The sequence below is a fragment of the Purpureocillium takamizusanense genome, chromosome 6, assembly GCF_022605165.1.
Source record: "Purpureocillium takamizusanense chromosome 6, complete sequence".
In the NCBI taxonomy this organism is placed as follows: domain Eukaryota; kingdom Fungi; phylum Ascomycota; class Sordariomycetes; order Hypocreales; family Ophiocordycipitaceae; genus Purpureocillium; species Purpureocillium takamizusanense.
In genome coordinates, this window is record NC_063073.1 from 333,982 (window position 1) to 346,218 (window position 12,237).

The following is a 12,237-nucleotide window of genomic DNA, read 5'->3' on the forward strand; positions in this document are numbered from 1 at the left end:
GCTCAGTGCAAGCATCTGACTCGCCGGCACATTCCAATGGACCTGGGATCTCGGGACCCTTGTCGTATTGGATTGCCGCAAGTTTCTGGATTTTCCGGAAACGGGGGTCAGGGCTGAAGCACTTGGAATATGGAGGGCCATCAGGCTCAATGATGGGTACTCTGGGCCGCCCAAGTCCTTCCACCACTTCCCAAGCTTGGATTTAGCAGGATTCACCAAAAGTTGTATATTCGCCCTCACTCTTCGCAAATAACTGCCGTAAAGGACTACATATTCAGGCGACTCCCAAGAAATACAATGTCCGCTCCTTCCCAGCAGCGCACGGCTGCCAACATGAATGGGAACAGTATACCGTTCCATAACCATGAGGACGACTACATCTATCCTGTGCACCTGCTTGACGGCACAAAGGCCCAGCATTGCGTCATGACCTTATTCTTAAGGTTCAACGACATATTGGATCCTCAAAAAATCAAGGAGGCGCTCTCAAAGTTGCTCCGCGTTGGAGACTGGAGAAAGCTTGGAGGGCGGTACAGGACCAAGGTGATAAACAGCCAGGATCTTTCTATGTAATCACGGCAAACTAATCCCTTTGCAGGGACAGAAGCTGGAAATTCATGTTCCAAGGCAATATACCGAGGCACGGCCGGCCTTCAGATTTGCTCATGAATCGTTCCACTGCCGTTTTGCGGAACACCCATCAAGTCGGCTTTTTCCTCAGACAACAGGAAATGGGGTATCACTGAGCTCCAGTCTCGAGGAGCTCGGACAATATGGCAGGGGTCCGAGTTTCCCGAGCACAATGGGGGACATGATAGACCGGGACGCTCCGCAACTAGGCTTCAAATTCATGACCTACACTGATGTGACGCTTTTCGCGACCACGTTTTCCCATTGCACCTGGGACATCTCCGGTATTATAGGCTTCATGAAGGCGCTCGAGCTTGTGCTTGATGGTCGGGACGATGAGGTCCCCACTTTACTTGGGGCAAGAACCGATATCCTGGCAGAGATAGCCAGTCAGCACAAAAGCCACAATCAGGACGATCTGTTGTTGAAGATGGTGAGCCAGAAGAAGGTGGAGCGGTCCGAGAGACGGCTTCCACCTCTGGAGGAGCGCATTATCCGAGTTCCGTTCGAGATCCTGCAGCGACTTCAAAAGCGCCTTGTCGACGAAGATGCCAATGGAGACCAGGAGACATGGACAACATACCAACCAGACGAGCTGTTTTTGGCCTTCATTGTGCAACAAGTTGCGAGAGCGGTTCCGGAGCCGCATCCACTCAACTTATTAAACATTCTCAATGCACGGCTTGTTGTGCCCTCTTTAGCCAAGGCTAAGGGTATCTATATGCAAAACTTGGTCTTAGTGGCGCCCAACAGACTATCTCCCGAGGTTTCATCTGGTCCTCTCTGGCGAACAGCTCTGTCTCAACGACATTGCCTCGCCGAGTCCACGACTCCAGAGAATATAGCACGATCACTGAGCACAGTTCTCGGGGCCATTGAAGCTGATGTTGATACGACAGCTATAGCGAGTGCCGGCGACGCACTGCCGCTGTTGATCAACAACTTGAACAGGTTTACGAATGATTTGGATGTCGACTTCAGCTCAGCCGTCGTTCGCCAAGGCGACACATCGGAAGCCAGAAGGAATGCGATAGGGACTGCAGACTTCTGCTACCTAAGTATACCGAACAATCCTTTCGATATGATGCGTATGACCATGTTGGGCAGTTACAACGGCGACGCTTGCTGGATGTTTGGGGAACTTCCTGGCCGAGCCTGGGAATTACTCCAAGTGACTCTGGACGAGTTGTAATAGCATCTCATTAATTTGTGTCGTCAACGTTCTGAAGTCATCCGTAGGACAGTTTGGAGTGAAATTGGGTGTCTTATTATGCAGATACCCTCGAAACTTCCCTCGTGCATGGCTTCTCAGCCCCAATTCATCACTGATTTAAGACCGTTATAGGGCGCATCAGTACGACTTAGGCATCATATTTCCCCTCCAAAAACAGCTCTAACCATCAATCCAATCGCAGCAATACCAGTCATTCCCACTCGATCTCCTAAAACTGTAGAAATGCTCATGGGAACCACACGTATAGCCTCCTTGTACCGCTGCTGCATCGCCAATAGATAATGTGAGGATGTTAGAGAAAACCAAGCTAAGACCCACGCGTAGCCCAATACCCGTTGCCAAAGCTTGGGGTTGGGCTGCGGCCCACTGGTTTTGTCCAAGGGCCGGAATGCCTTCCAAGCCTCCTGGACCACGTCCTCGATCAAAAAGCCCAGCGTGAAGAGGGGAAAAAATACCATCGCACCTGATTGACGGGGCGGTATGCCATGCGCGGAATTGACCATCACATGTAAACACCCCGACAAAATGAACGCGAGGAGATTTTGAAGATAACGTACCAGACGAGACCGTGGCGTGAGACCCAGAATGTCCCTGGTTACGTAGTTTGAGACGGATGTGAACGGCCATCGGAAGAACTGATGCCAAAATTTTCTGTTATCCCCGTCGAACTATTAGCCCAAGAACAGGCTGACAGGCTTGTTCCGCCTAGACAGGCATCGAGACCGGCCTACTATGAGAGGGAATGACAATGATATTGAGAATTGAGCACTTACCCCCAGAAGTTTCGCAGTGAATATGCATCCCACATGCTGCCAAACGCAGGGGGCCAGTCTTCCGGGGCAGCCCCCCACAGTCCAACAGCAACCAGCGCTGATGCTCGATAACTTGAATCAATGAACACGCGTGATACCACCCACCATGCAATGAATACAGTTAAAATCTGCCGTGTCCACTCCGCCCCATCCACGCTCCAATAGTTGAAGTTCTTGGAAGACGAATTTGGCTGTTTCTGAAGCAGAAGAACAACGTAAAGTACGACAAGGCACTGCCAAGTGAAAATGGCTATCTGCCGGGAAAGATATACTGTCCGGGATATATTGGGGCTCGCTCGTTTGGTAAGAACTTTTGGATGTGGCGGAACGTTCTTAACTTGCCACGGGGTGCCAATGGCTCGTGATGCGACGAAAAATCCGATTGTGTGCCATAGTTGAACTAGTTTCGGGCAGAAAGGAGTTAAAACCCCTGCCCGTATGAGATCCTCCCCGGCTAGGGGATTAAGTACAAGCACGTTTGCAGCATGGATAGCTGCGACGAAAACTTGTCCTCCGGCTCCAGTATACCAAGTATGCCGGCCCACGAACCCCGCGGACAGGCGGTAAAACTTGTAGGTAAGCACGAGTGAACAAATTGACCAGAGAAGGCGGAGACGTGACCGCTTCGCAGTATTAATAATTAGGAGGGCGGGAAGTATCATCTGCCCGAGAAAAATGAGTAGAGTAAGTACTTGGAGGTTTTCCATCTTTCAAATTTTTAAGCTGATGTATTTGACCGAAAGGAGAGAGAATCGGCATAGGTGTTCGCATGGTTGATGTGGTCTGTCATGGTTTTTGTTATGGCGCTTACGTTGGAGGCATCAAAGTGGCTTCGATGTCGGTCTGGTGCTCGTGTTGGTTCTGCAGTAACAAGTTTTCTTTGTTCACCGGCTGGGTTCATTTTGGGCTCGGAACGGCGGTGTAACAAGTATCGTACTGTATTACATGCGTGCGTATAGCACGGCACACGGGTGCTTATCATCGCCGGCCAAACCCTTCGCGCAGCATTGCCCCCAGTATGACACATGTCTCTCCTCTGACTCTGACCAGCCACCTGGGACGGCATAGATGATTGCAATCGGCGCCCCTAGGCCGAGACATTAAAGCCACGAGGCGGGAAAGGGGGAGCCTCTCACCAGGGTGCCAATGGGATCCGTGCGAGAGACTCCACGGCAACATGGCGAGATGCACGGGGGGGGCAGCTGCGGCCCTACTTGTGATCCTTGTTAAGACAGGGGTCTCGTGATGTATGCTGTATATACTTCGTACAAGGGGCAAAGAGAGACCCACTGGAGAAGAACATAACTGAGGGTGGCAACCCAATCTGCAGCAGGCTAGGTCTGTTGGCTCAATACACACACTTCGAGAATTCTTTCTCCCCAATCGACATATATAGCTACTCCACAACCTGTTGCCGCTTTGCTGGAGGATCACCAGGATAATTGCGGACGTCTGCTTGTGATATGGCTTCGTTATAGCCGTATTTTGCAATGTACTTGGCGTTTTCTTTTCAGACTACCGAGGCGTCTGCCTTGACAAAAGTGTGAAGAGCATCAACGGGTTCCAGGACAATCGAGCGTCTCTCTAAGCACATTGGGGCGTTCATGATTCCACGCACGTGTCTTACATCTGCAGCAGATCAAGTCTCAGAAACAGAATGGACGTAAAATATGTGACGTGGCCTGACGACCGCAGCGACCCGTGAGGCGGGCGAAACCATCGGAGTCAACCCGTTCAGACAAGTTTCCTCCCGTGCTCGTAGTGTGCGGCTGCTTTGTTTTATATAAAACGCCCTGTCCTTCTCTAGTGGACCGGAATGATGGCCGCTCATTCTGTGTTTCGATACAGTGAGACCTTTCTATCAGAATGGATTCCCTCCCCAAGTTTGTCCTTTCTTTTCTGATGTTACTATCAGGGTACCTCACAGTGCGCTGCCTAGCATCACCCAACCCCGTTCCAAGCCAACTTTGGACACAGGACTGCATCAGGGCTTACAACGGCCCAAAAGCAACGGCATTAGGCCGTATATTTGTCGGTGGAGTGGTTGTTTTCCATGCTGTCATCGTTGTATCATCCTCAGATGCAGGACTAGTGTGCCGCGACACGACCAGGTTGAATGGCGGGCTCTTTGCGTGGAATCTGCATACAGTCTTATGTCTCTTCCTCATCATCTGTGTTGGCGCCCCCTTGCGATTGGCAGCGTACGCCGGACTTGGGAAAAACTTCACCTTCAAACTCGCGGCCCCGAATCAGCTCATTACGACCGGTCTCTATCGCTACGTCCAGCATCCGAGTTACACCGGACTATTGATACTTTTGGTGGCTAATATGGCACTATTTTTCCGTTGGGATGCGTCGGTCTCGTGTGTGTTACCAGCAAGCATGGAGGAAAACTTGGGTGGCAGGGGCTGCGGGGCTTGCGCAGGTGCTCTACTAATAGCGGGCTGGCTGACGGCGCAGCGAATTAGAGAGGAAGAGGCAATGCTGCGGGAGAAATTTGGTAGCGAGTGGGAGAAGTGGCACCGGTCAACCAAGAGGTTCGTCCCAGGGCTGCTTTGAGGCCACCTTCGTGAACCAGGAGTTGAGTCAGCCTAACAGTGTGGCCCAGGGGGATCGAGACGTAGGCAAATCCAGGCCAGCAGCGGCAGGGCCCAGGGGAGGGGCGGCGGCAAAGCGGCTGCCGTATGGGGGACTTGTGTTGCATACCATCTGCGCCTAGATAGTTGTCCGCGGTGGCCGGTGCTATGAAGTCTGCGTGTTGAGGTCGGGCGCCTGCTTGCGTTGTGCTTTGTCTTTACTGAGGTCAAAGCTCAAACGCTGGTTGAACAGCAGCCTCAATTACAGGGACTCTACGCCATAAAGCAAAACTCTCCTCTGTGTACTTCGTATAGTCACACATATCCACAGCTATTTAATAGGTTTCCGTACATCTGCTCGCAGCAGACCGGCATCCATTTGTCTATGGCTGTTTCTTAGTACATGCCCTCCGCCCCCGACAACCAAGGTAAGGAAGCTAAGCTGGTCTTCTACTGTCTGTGGACGTAGATTTCCGATTCGCTCAGCTGTGATGTTGTTTAGGCTCCACCGAGTCCCGAATGACAAGAATCAACAGCACCTAAATGACTTCAGCTCTCCAATTTCATGTGCGTTTCAAATGTTTAGAGTGCACCACTCTCGCCCAACGGATCCTCGCCTAGAAATTATAAGACTGTTCTATCAAAATGTTTTATACATCAGCGCCACCATTCGCCACGTCGCATGTTTCTGCTAGTTTGGACTGAAACATCCAGTTGAGACGTGTGCTCCAATTTCTGCACTTGGACTACATAACTCATTGGGAACAACATGTGAAACACTGTCACGCCCCGCCGTGTAAGCAGGAAGCTGAGCCACATAAGGAACTGTCTCGACTCGATATTCCTGTTAGCTTGTAGAACTGCTTTTGGCCTACCACGCCAGTTGTCGACTGGATATCTTGGTCGGAATTATGGCGACCTCTATTGATAAAGAAATTAAGAACCTCACAGGCGTTTGGGCACTAGTAAGTGGTATTCTCCATTCGTTCGAACTACACCCTAATCTAATAGACCCCTTCTCCACAGAAGAGGGCATTGTCGGATGATGTTGAGTCAGTTCTCTCCTTGCAAGGCCTTGGATTTCTAGCGAGAAAGGCCGCAATGTTAGCCCCAATGCAAGTAGAAATTAGCCAATACGAAGCGGTACCAGCCCTGGCAAGCAAGGCATCAACAATGGCCACGCACATCGATATCGTTCACAAGATATCGTACTTGGCAGGCACAAAGGAAAGCTATTGCCTTGACAACGAACCTCGTCATCGAAATCACTGGCTTTTCGGAGACCTCGAAACTAGGTGTTCGTGGGTAAGGCTTGACGAGCTTGACGAGCTTGAAGAGCTTGATGCTCACTTCCTCAGGAAGGGCTGGCTGATCGAAGAAGGGGACAGCCTAATTCTAAATAGCACTAAAAGCATAGCCAACGGATGGAAGGCCATGCAGGTTTCTGGGTTCCAAGTAGTGGGTGGTAAGAGGCTGTACTGTGCTTGTGTGGTTGTCAAGAATGGTGAAAGACGCGCGGCTGCGCGGCTCGTCTATGACCGCGTCTCATAGTGCCAGTCACCTAACATGATGAATACATGTAGCTCCTTCTGATAGCCAGTCTAGTCCCATAGCCACTTCCCGTCCCAGATCACCTGCACGCTTCGCCAAACACTGAAGTATGCAGCCTTTGTGGCGAGAAGAAAAGATCAAGTCGAGATCCACACACATTTGTGCACCACCACAAAACATCCGGCTTCTGCTCCGATCTCGCATCATGGGTAGTCGAGGATGGGGGCGGAGGGTGGACGGGCGGATGTGAGAGACGGGTTCATCTGTGCATTCTTAGCCCGATCTGCTGTCTTGCCATTTACCTTGGTTTCGACCGAGATAGACAAGTGTCGAGGCGTATGCGGTTTGTTCAGTGGTTCGTGTCGCCCGTCGCGATCAATTGGATAAGTGGACAACGATCGTGAAGAACATGCCCTACAAATTAGTTAACACAATCCAAACTTTTTCGCTAATTACTATGTCAGACAATTAAGCCTGCTAGGTCAAATACAAGTTGTAAATATTCTTAATATTCTTACAATCTAGTTGCTACGAATTTATGCACCCTCGATAGAGGGCAGGATTGATCGGATACGGTATGCGTCGATATAGGCCCTTATTCTTACGTATTACATCACCAGTCATGCCTACATAGGAATCCTCTATGCCTGCGTAGTATTTACCTTATTAGGAAACCAACGGCTTAATAGGTATACTTAAAACGAGGGTTATACTCTCCGAGCTCCTCAGTCTCCTCCTCTGTGAGACCCTGTATTCTATGATCCTCCTTGCCAGAAGCCTTCCTCTGGTTTTGGCGGCGAAACCAGGCCCAAAAGGCGAGATAGATAACCGTCGACATGGCCATCAGGGCCATGGAGATGGCATGTCCCTTGACAAACCGGGGGCCATCGGTGGTCGGATATAACTAATGTACTCTATTAGAACATGGCCATTTTCTTTTCTGTTTTGTGAGGGGACCTACAAATGGAGCCGGGATACCGGCAGAATTGCCAATTGTGAGCTGCAGACCAGTCGCAACTGTACGCTTGCCGTAACGAGGATTGTTGCTCGGAAGCCAGGCAAGAGGGACACCGACCACGACATACAGGCCCATGGCAACAAGGAAGCAGCCAAAGTAGCGGACACCCCCCGGAGAATCGCTGACGAGAATGGCGTACCCGGCTGTACAGATGACGCCGAAAATCACAGTGAAGACGGCACGACGCTGGCTCCTGTCCGAGAGCCACGCAACAACGAGGTAGCTGATGGCGCCCAATGCATAGCAAGGAATGGTGAGAGCCTGCACCTGAGCGGCACTCCACTGACCCAGGCCACGGATAATTGTAGGCAAGAAAGTCGAGTACCCATAAAGGATAGCGTCGCCACCAAATTGGCCGACGCAAAAGAGCCAGATCTTCCAATCCTTAAGGCCCTCATATACGTCCTTCTTATGCATCTGGCTCGAAGACTTGGTATGACCAATCTGCTGCCGCATTCGAAGATCGATAAGTTCGCGTTCCTGAATGGTCAGGTACCATGCAGAGTCCGGTGTGTCAGCGAGCCAAAACCAGATGGAGATGCCGAGAATGAAGGTGGGAATGCCCTCGAGGATGATGATCCATCGCCAGCCGCGCAGGCCAGCAACACCGTCCATGTGGCCGATGGCGTAGGCGAGGAGTCCGCCCATGGAGCCGGCGATGGCGGCGGAGACGAAGAGGTAACCGATTCGGAGGGCGTATTCGCGCTTCGTGTAGAACATGGTGAGATAAATGGTGAGACCGGGAAAGAGACCGCCTTCGAGAGCGCCGAGGATGATGCGGCACGCGATGAGGCCCCCGTAACTCTGCACGATGCCGGTCAAGGTTGCAACGATTCCCCAGGCCGTGGTGATGAACGAGAGCCATCGCGAGGGTGTAAACTTCTTGATGACCAGGTTGGAAGGCAGTTCGGAGAGAATGTAGGTGACGAAGAGCAGCGACACAGCGATCTGGTACTGGCTTCCCGTCAGACCGAGGTCCTCCTCGAGGCCGTACAAGCGCGCGTTGCCGATGTTGACGCGGTCGAGGAAGCTGAGAAGATACAGGAGCATGACGGGCGGGATGATCCACATGTCGAGTTTGCGAAGGAGGGCCTTTTCGGCTGCTGGGTCGATATAGACTTCATCCCGGACGTGCGCATGGCGCTGCTCTTCCATCCCCTTTGCTGTGTGGGCGTCGAGGCCGTCCGTCTTTACCGTCATTGTGAAAGCCAGGGGATGATGATTGTGACTCGAAAACCAGAACGGCAGGACTGCAGTGAGAATGAGATTGACAAGGACGAGCGTTAGGTATGGAACAATTTATGGACTTGCACCTCCGCTGCTTCGCTACCCCGGATATCTACAGCGGAGCATCATGGAGTTAGACTCCACATAGATAGAGGGTCTAGGGACCGCTATCCTCTGGTTAGCGCTTATCGGGGTGGGGGGCCGCCGGTCAGTGAGACATTTTGCTAGTAAGAAGCCAGGGACTAAGCTTATAAAAGGAGGGAGGGGGGGCCGGTCGGTATATGAGCCATTGCCGAAGTTGTCCGGTTTTCGTTCTAACGTAGTTCAGTGGTTATGCGTGCCCCGATGACGGAGCCTACTTCGCTTTCACAGATACGGCCAGTTCTAGGAGGACATGCCTTTACACGAAGCATCGGCCATGTTTCGCAGACTGTGCGATCCGTCTGACAGGTCGTCAACATCAGTGCTCAAGAGGTAGCATAGTGCCATGTTACGCAGTGGGGGTTTTGGCCAGCATGAAGGCACTTGTCGCCCGCCGAACCACAGGCTAGAATCAACGGGGGTTCCAAGGCCGCTCGTGTGGCTTGCGGGGTCATGTGCTTCATCGCCACCTCCTTCTCTTCAGATCGCCATGCCGTGTCGCAAGCATTGATTTGACACACATAAGAACAAGGAGTGGCAGGGATATGCAGCAATAGCGGCGGCCGCATAGACGAAGGGCCGTCTCTTTATTGCTAATCGTAGAATCGGAACACCTAGTAGACAAGTAGAGAATATCCCTCTGCCTCGAGCAGGAGGCTAGATATCACCGCTAGCCGAAAAGTACATTCTAGTTTTGGAGAATCAGGTTGCTAGGTTATATACCCATCAACTGGAAAGGATCCTTGAAGAATTCCGAAATATCATCGGTTCCATCGTTCTCATCGCAAGGCCACTAACAAACGTTGGCACTAGCACAGATTCTAGTCTGGTCGTTGCCAGAGAAGATATAGAATGCCGATTATGCATACAAGTTGCGGTCTGGCAGCACCGATGCCATCAAACTGGCTTTACAGCACAGATCAACGGGGTTCAAGCATTTCATGTTGTCGGGGTACCGTGTCAGTCAGCCAAAGCCCATGATGAGCCCGCATTACGAAGGTGGGTTGGGATCCCTTCCTGAGAAAGCCACACTCACGCTCTTGGAGTTGGACACTCGAGGAATGACTGAGTTTGGCACACCAGGTATACATGTAGTGTGAACTGCCACGTGCTGCCTGAACCTGGAAGCGACCCCTTTTTGCCAGGGCACCGCTTTGTCTTCCCTGTTGCAGACAGAAGGGCGACTCGGGTGCAGACGCGCCGACAATCACGAGACCGAACGATTGTTGTAGGCTAGGGACCAGACTAGTCCGTTCGCCATCAATGACACCGAAATGACGATGGGATGTTGTGTCCAAATTGGAACCCCATCACACACCTACGTGTACGAGTGAATGCGAGCAAAAAACAATGCGGGGGCAGGAGTCTAGACTCCGTCGGCTAGAAAAGTCGTTAGCGAAGCGGCGAGAAACGGGGCGTTTCGTCCTGCCAAGCAGCCCCCAAATCCATATAAGTGCAGCCACTTTCTTCCACACTCACTTGTCGCACCTGATTTCCATCGCATCACATCACTTGCTACCTCAAGGCGACAAAGAACATGACTTTGACCACCAAGCGCGGGCTCAGCGTCCACATCTCTCTCTTCATCGCGCCAGAGAACGTGTCCAGATTCTTCGAAGCGTTCAAACCCGTATACGAGAAAACACTGGCCGAGCCGGAGTGTCTGTTCATCGAGGCCTACCTGGCAAGCGATGACCCCGGGCATATCCGCCTCGTCGAGAACTGGCACGTAGCGGGCCCTTTCGATAGTTGCATGGCGAAACCCGTGAGCTAATACTTGACTAGGGATGCTTCAGTAGAGTTTCTCAAGGTAATCTGCTTGACACTCAGGCTCTGTCAACGTCCCATGGCGGCTAACATTACGCGTTGAAAGGCAAGATCTGGTAGGGAAGAGTTCAAGGACTATTTTGCATTTATAGAGACGCTTTTTGTGAAGCCGCGCCGTATTGAGGTGTTTAACCGCTTGGACGGCTTCTATGCTGCACGAGAGTAGGAGAAGCGAACCATTGAAGTGTCAACACGAAATAGCACTGGTCCCTTGGAGAGACATTACTGTCTATAACGGTCTCAAGTGCGGTTAAGGCTTTTTTACTTTATCGCTACATAGTCTCCAGCTTGATAGATATATACTATCATTGCGGCAGCTATATATAGGCAGATTGAGGCTGCTCTTACAAAGTGTTCCATTATATAGAAACCCTGCTATCTATGTCTTAAATGAGCATTAGAGTCTTATAGTAGATAGCATATTTAACCTCGAGTATCATCTTCGCTCGCTGATCAAATGCCAAGGACATTCTTGGAGTTAGCGACATCTCATAAGTACTAAGCAGGGTCTTATCAGTCCGTAGTCAATGAAACGTTTCAGGATACTAGTTGCATTGACTGCTGTGTTGTGAAGTTTCCCACACGCTGCTCTATAACCATATCAGAGCCAGTACTGATCGAACTTGACGTCTGGTCGTGTAGCAAGTAGCTCTCGCCCGAAACTGTGTCTAGTCTGCCGTGAATAATGGCCTATCCACATCATATCGCCTTGGCGAAATGCAACGTCATGGCTCGCAGGGGCTCTCTTTAGTTCATCCACGTACGTTGAATTCTCCGCTCAACTCTTTGCTATACATGCACGAAGTGCTATATGCACCGCCGGCACCAACGTACTGCGACTACGAATGTGAGTTTCCATCTGTCAGCCGTATTACAGCAAGGTAGTAGTGGACACTTGGCAGCGGTAACGCACGCTTCTGCTCAACTCAACGGACAGATGCCTGGCGGCCAAGCGTCACAGGCGCAGCATTAAAGAGGATGACTGATAAGGAACAAGCTTGCCTCGGGGGCAGTGATGTGAGCACTGAGCAACGCGAGCCCCGTGAGACTTCCATGGCGCGTCGGCTCTAGTACTGCCCCGTGCATATTCCATGCTTGGAAGTGTGAGGCATTAACAAGCTATGCTACACTTTTTTCACCTATTGATGTTGCCAAGTGTTGTTTACTTCGCCATGCTTGGAATCACCAGACCTCATCCCCGCAAGCGCTCGCTCCGAGGAT

General features: G+C 51.4%; 3 protein-coding genes across 3 annotated transcripts; 2 read left to right on the plus strand and 1 right to left on the minus strand.

Moving 5' to 3' along the window:
* Positions 1-802: 802 nt before the first annotated feature.
* Positions 803-1,822, plus strand: JDV02_006578 (uncharacterized protein; the record flags this gene model as incomplete). The annotated part of the gene is made up of 1 exon (XM_047987988.1): positions 803-1,822. One exon carries the CDS (start codon positions 803-805, stop codon positions 1,820-1,822), a length of 1,020 nt encoding a protein of 339 aa, XP_047843979.1.
* Positions 1,823-7,463: 5,641 nt separating this feature from the next.
* Positions 7,464-9,094, minus strand: JDV02_006579 (uncharacterized protein). The gene is made up of 2 exons (XM_047987989.1): positions 7,765-9,094; positions 7,464-7,707 (listed from the first exon to the last, which is right to left on the minus strand). Exons 1-2 carry the CDS (start codon positions 9,019-9,021, stop codon positions 7,486-7,488), a joined length of 1,479 nt encoding a protein of 492 aa, XP_047843980.1. The 5' UTR covers positions 9,022-9,094; the 3' UTR covers positions 7,464-7,485.
* Positions 9,095-10,696: 1,602 nt separating this feature from the next.
* On the plus strand, positions 10,697-11,292 carry JDV02_006580 (uncharacterized protein). Its single transcript, XM_047987990.1, has 3 exons — positions 10,697-10,914; positions 10,975-10,999; positions 11,063-11,292. Exons 1-3 carry the CDS (start codon positions 10,727-10,729, stop codon positions 11,180-11,182), a joined length of 333 nt encoding a protein of 110 aa, XP_047843981.1. The 5' UTR covers positions 10,697-10,726; the 3' UTR covers positions 11,183-11,292.
* The last annotated feature ends 945 nt before the right edge of the window (positions 11,293-12,237 follow it).

Bases quoted from the DNA above. Each gene is read 5' to 3' on its own strand.
- JDV02_006579 (XM_047987989.1), bottom strand. From the start codon at position 9,021: ATGACGGTAAAGACGGACGGCCTCGACGCCCACACAGCAAAGGGGATG. The intron at 7,708-7,764 runs GTAGGTCCCCTC...AGAGTACATTAG, and splicing joins CCGGTATCCCGGCTCCATTT to TTATATCCGACCACCGATGG.
- JDV02_006580 (XM_047987990.1), top strand. From the start codon at position 10,727: ATGACTTTGACCACCAAGCGCGGGCTCAGCGTCCACATCTCTCTCTTC. The intron at 10,915-10,974 runs GCACGTAGCGGG...ATACTTGACTAG, and splicing joins ATCCGCCTCGTCGAGAACTG to GGATGCTTCAGTAGAGTTTC. The intron at 11,000-11,062 runs GTAATCTGCTTG...ACGCGTTGAAAG, and splicing joins CTTCAGTAGAGTTTCTCAAG to GCAAGATCTGGTAGGGAAGA.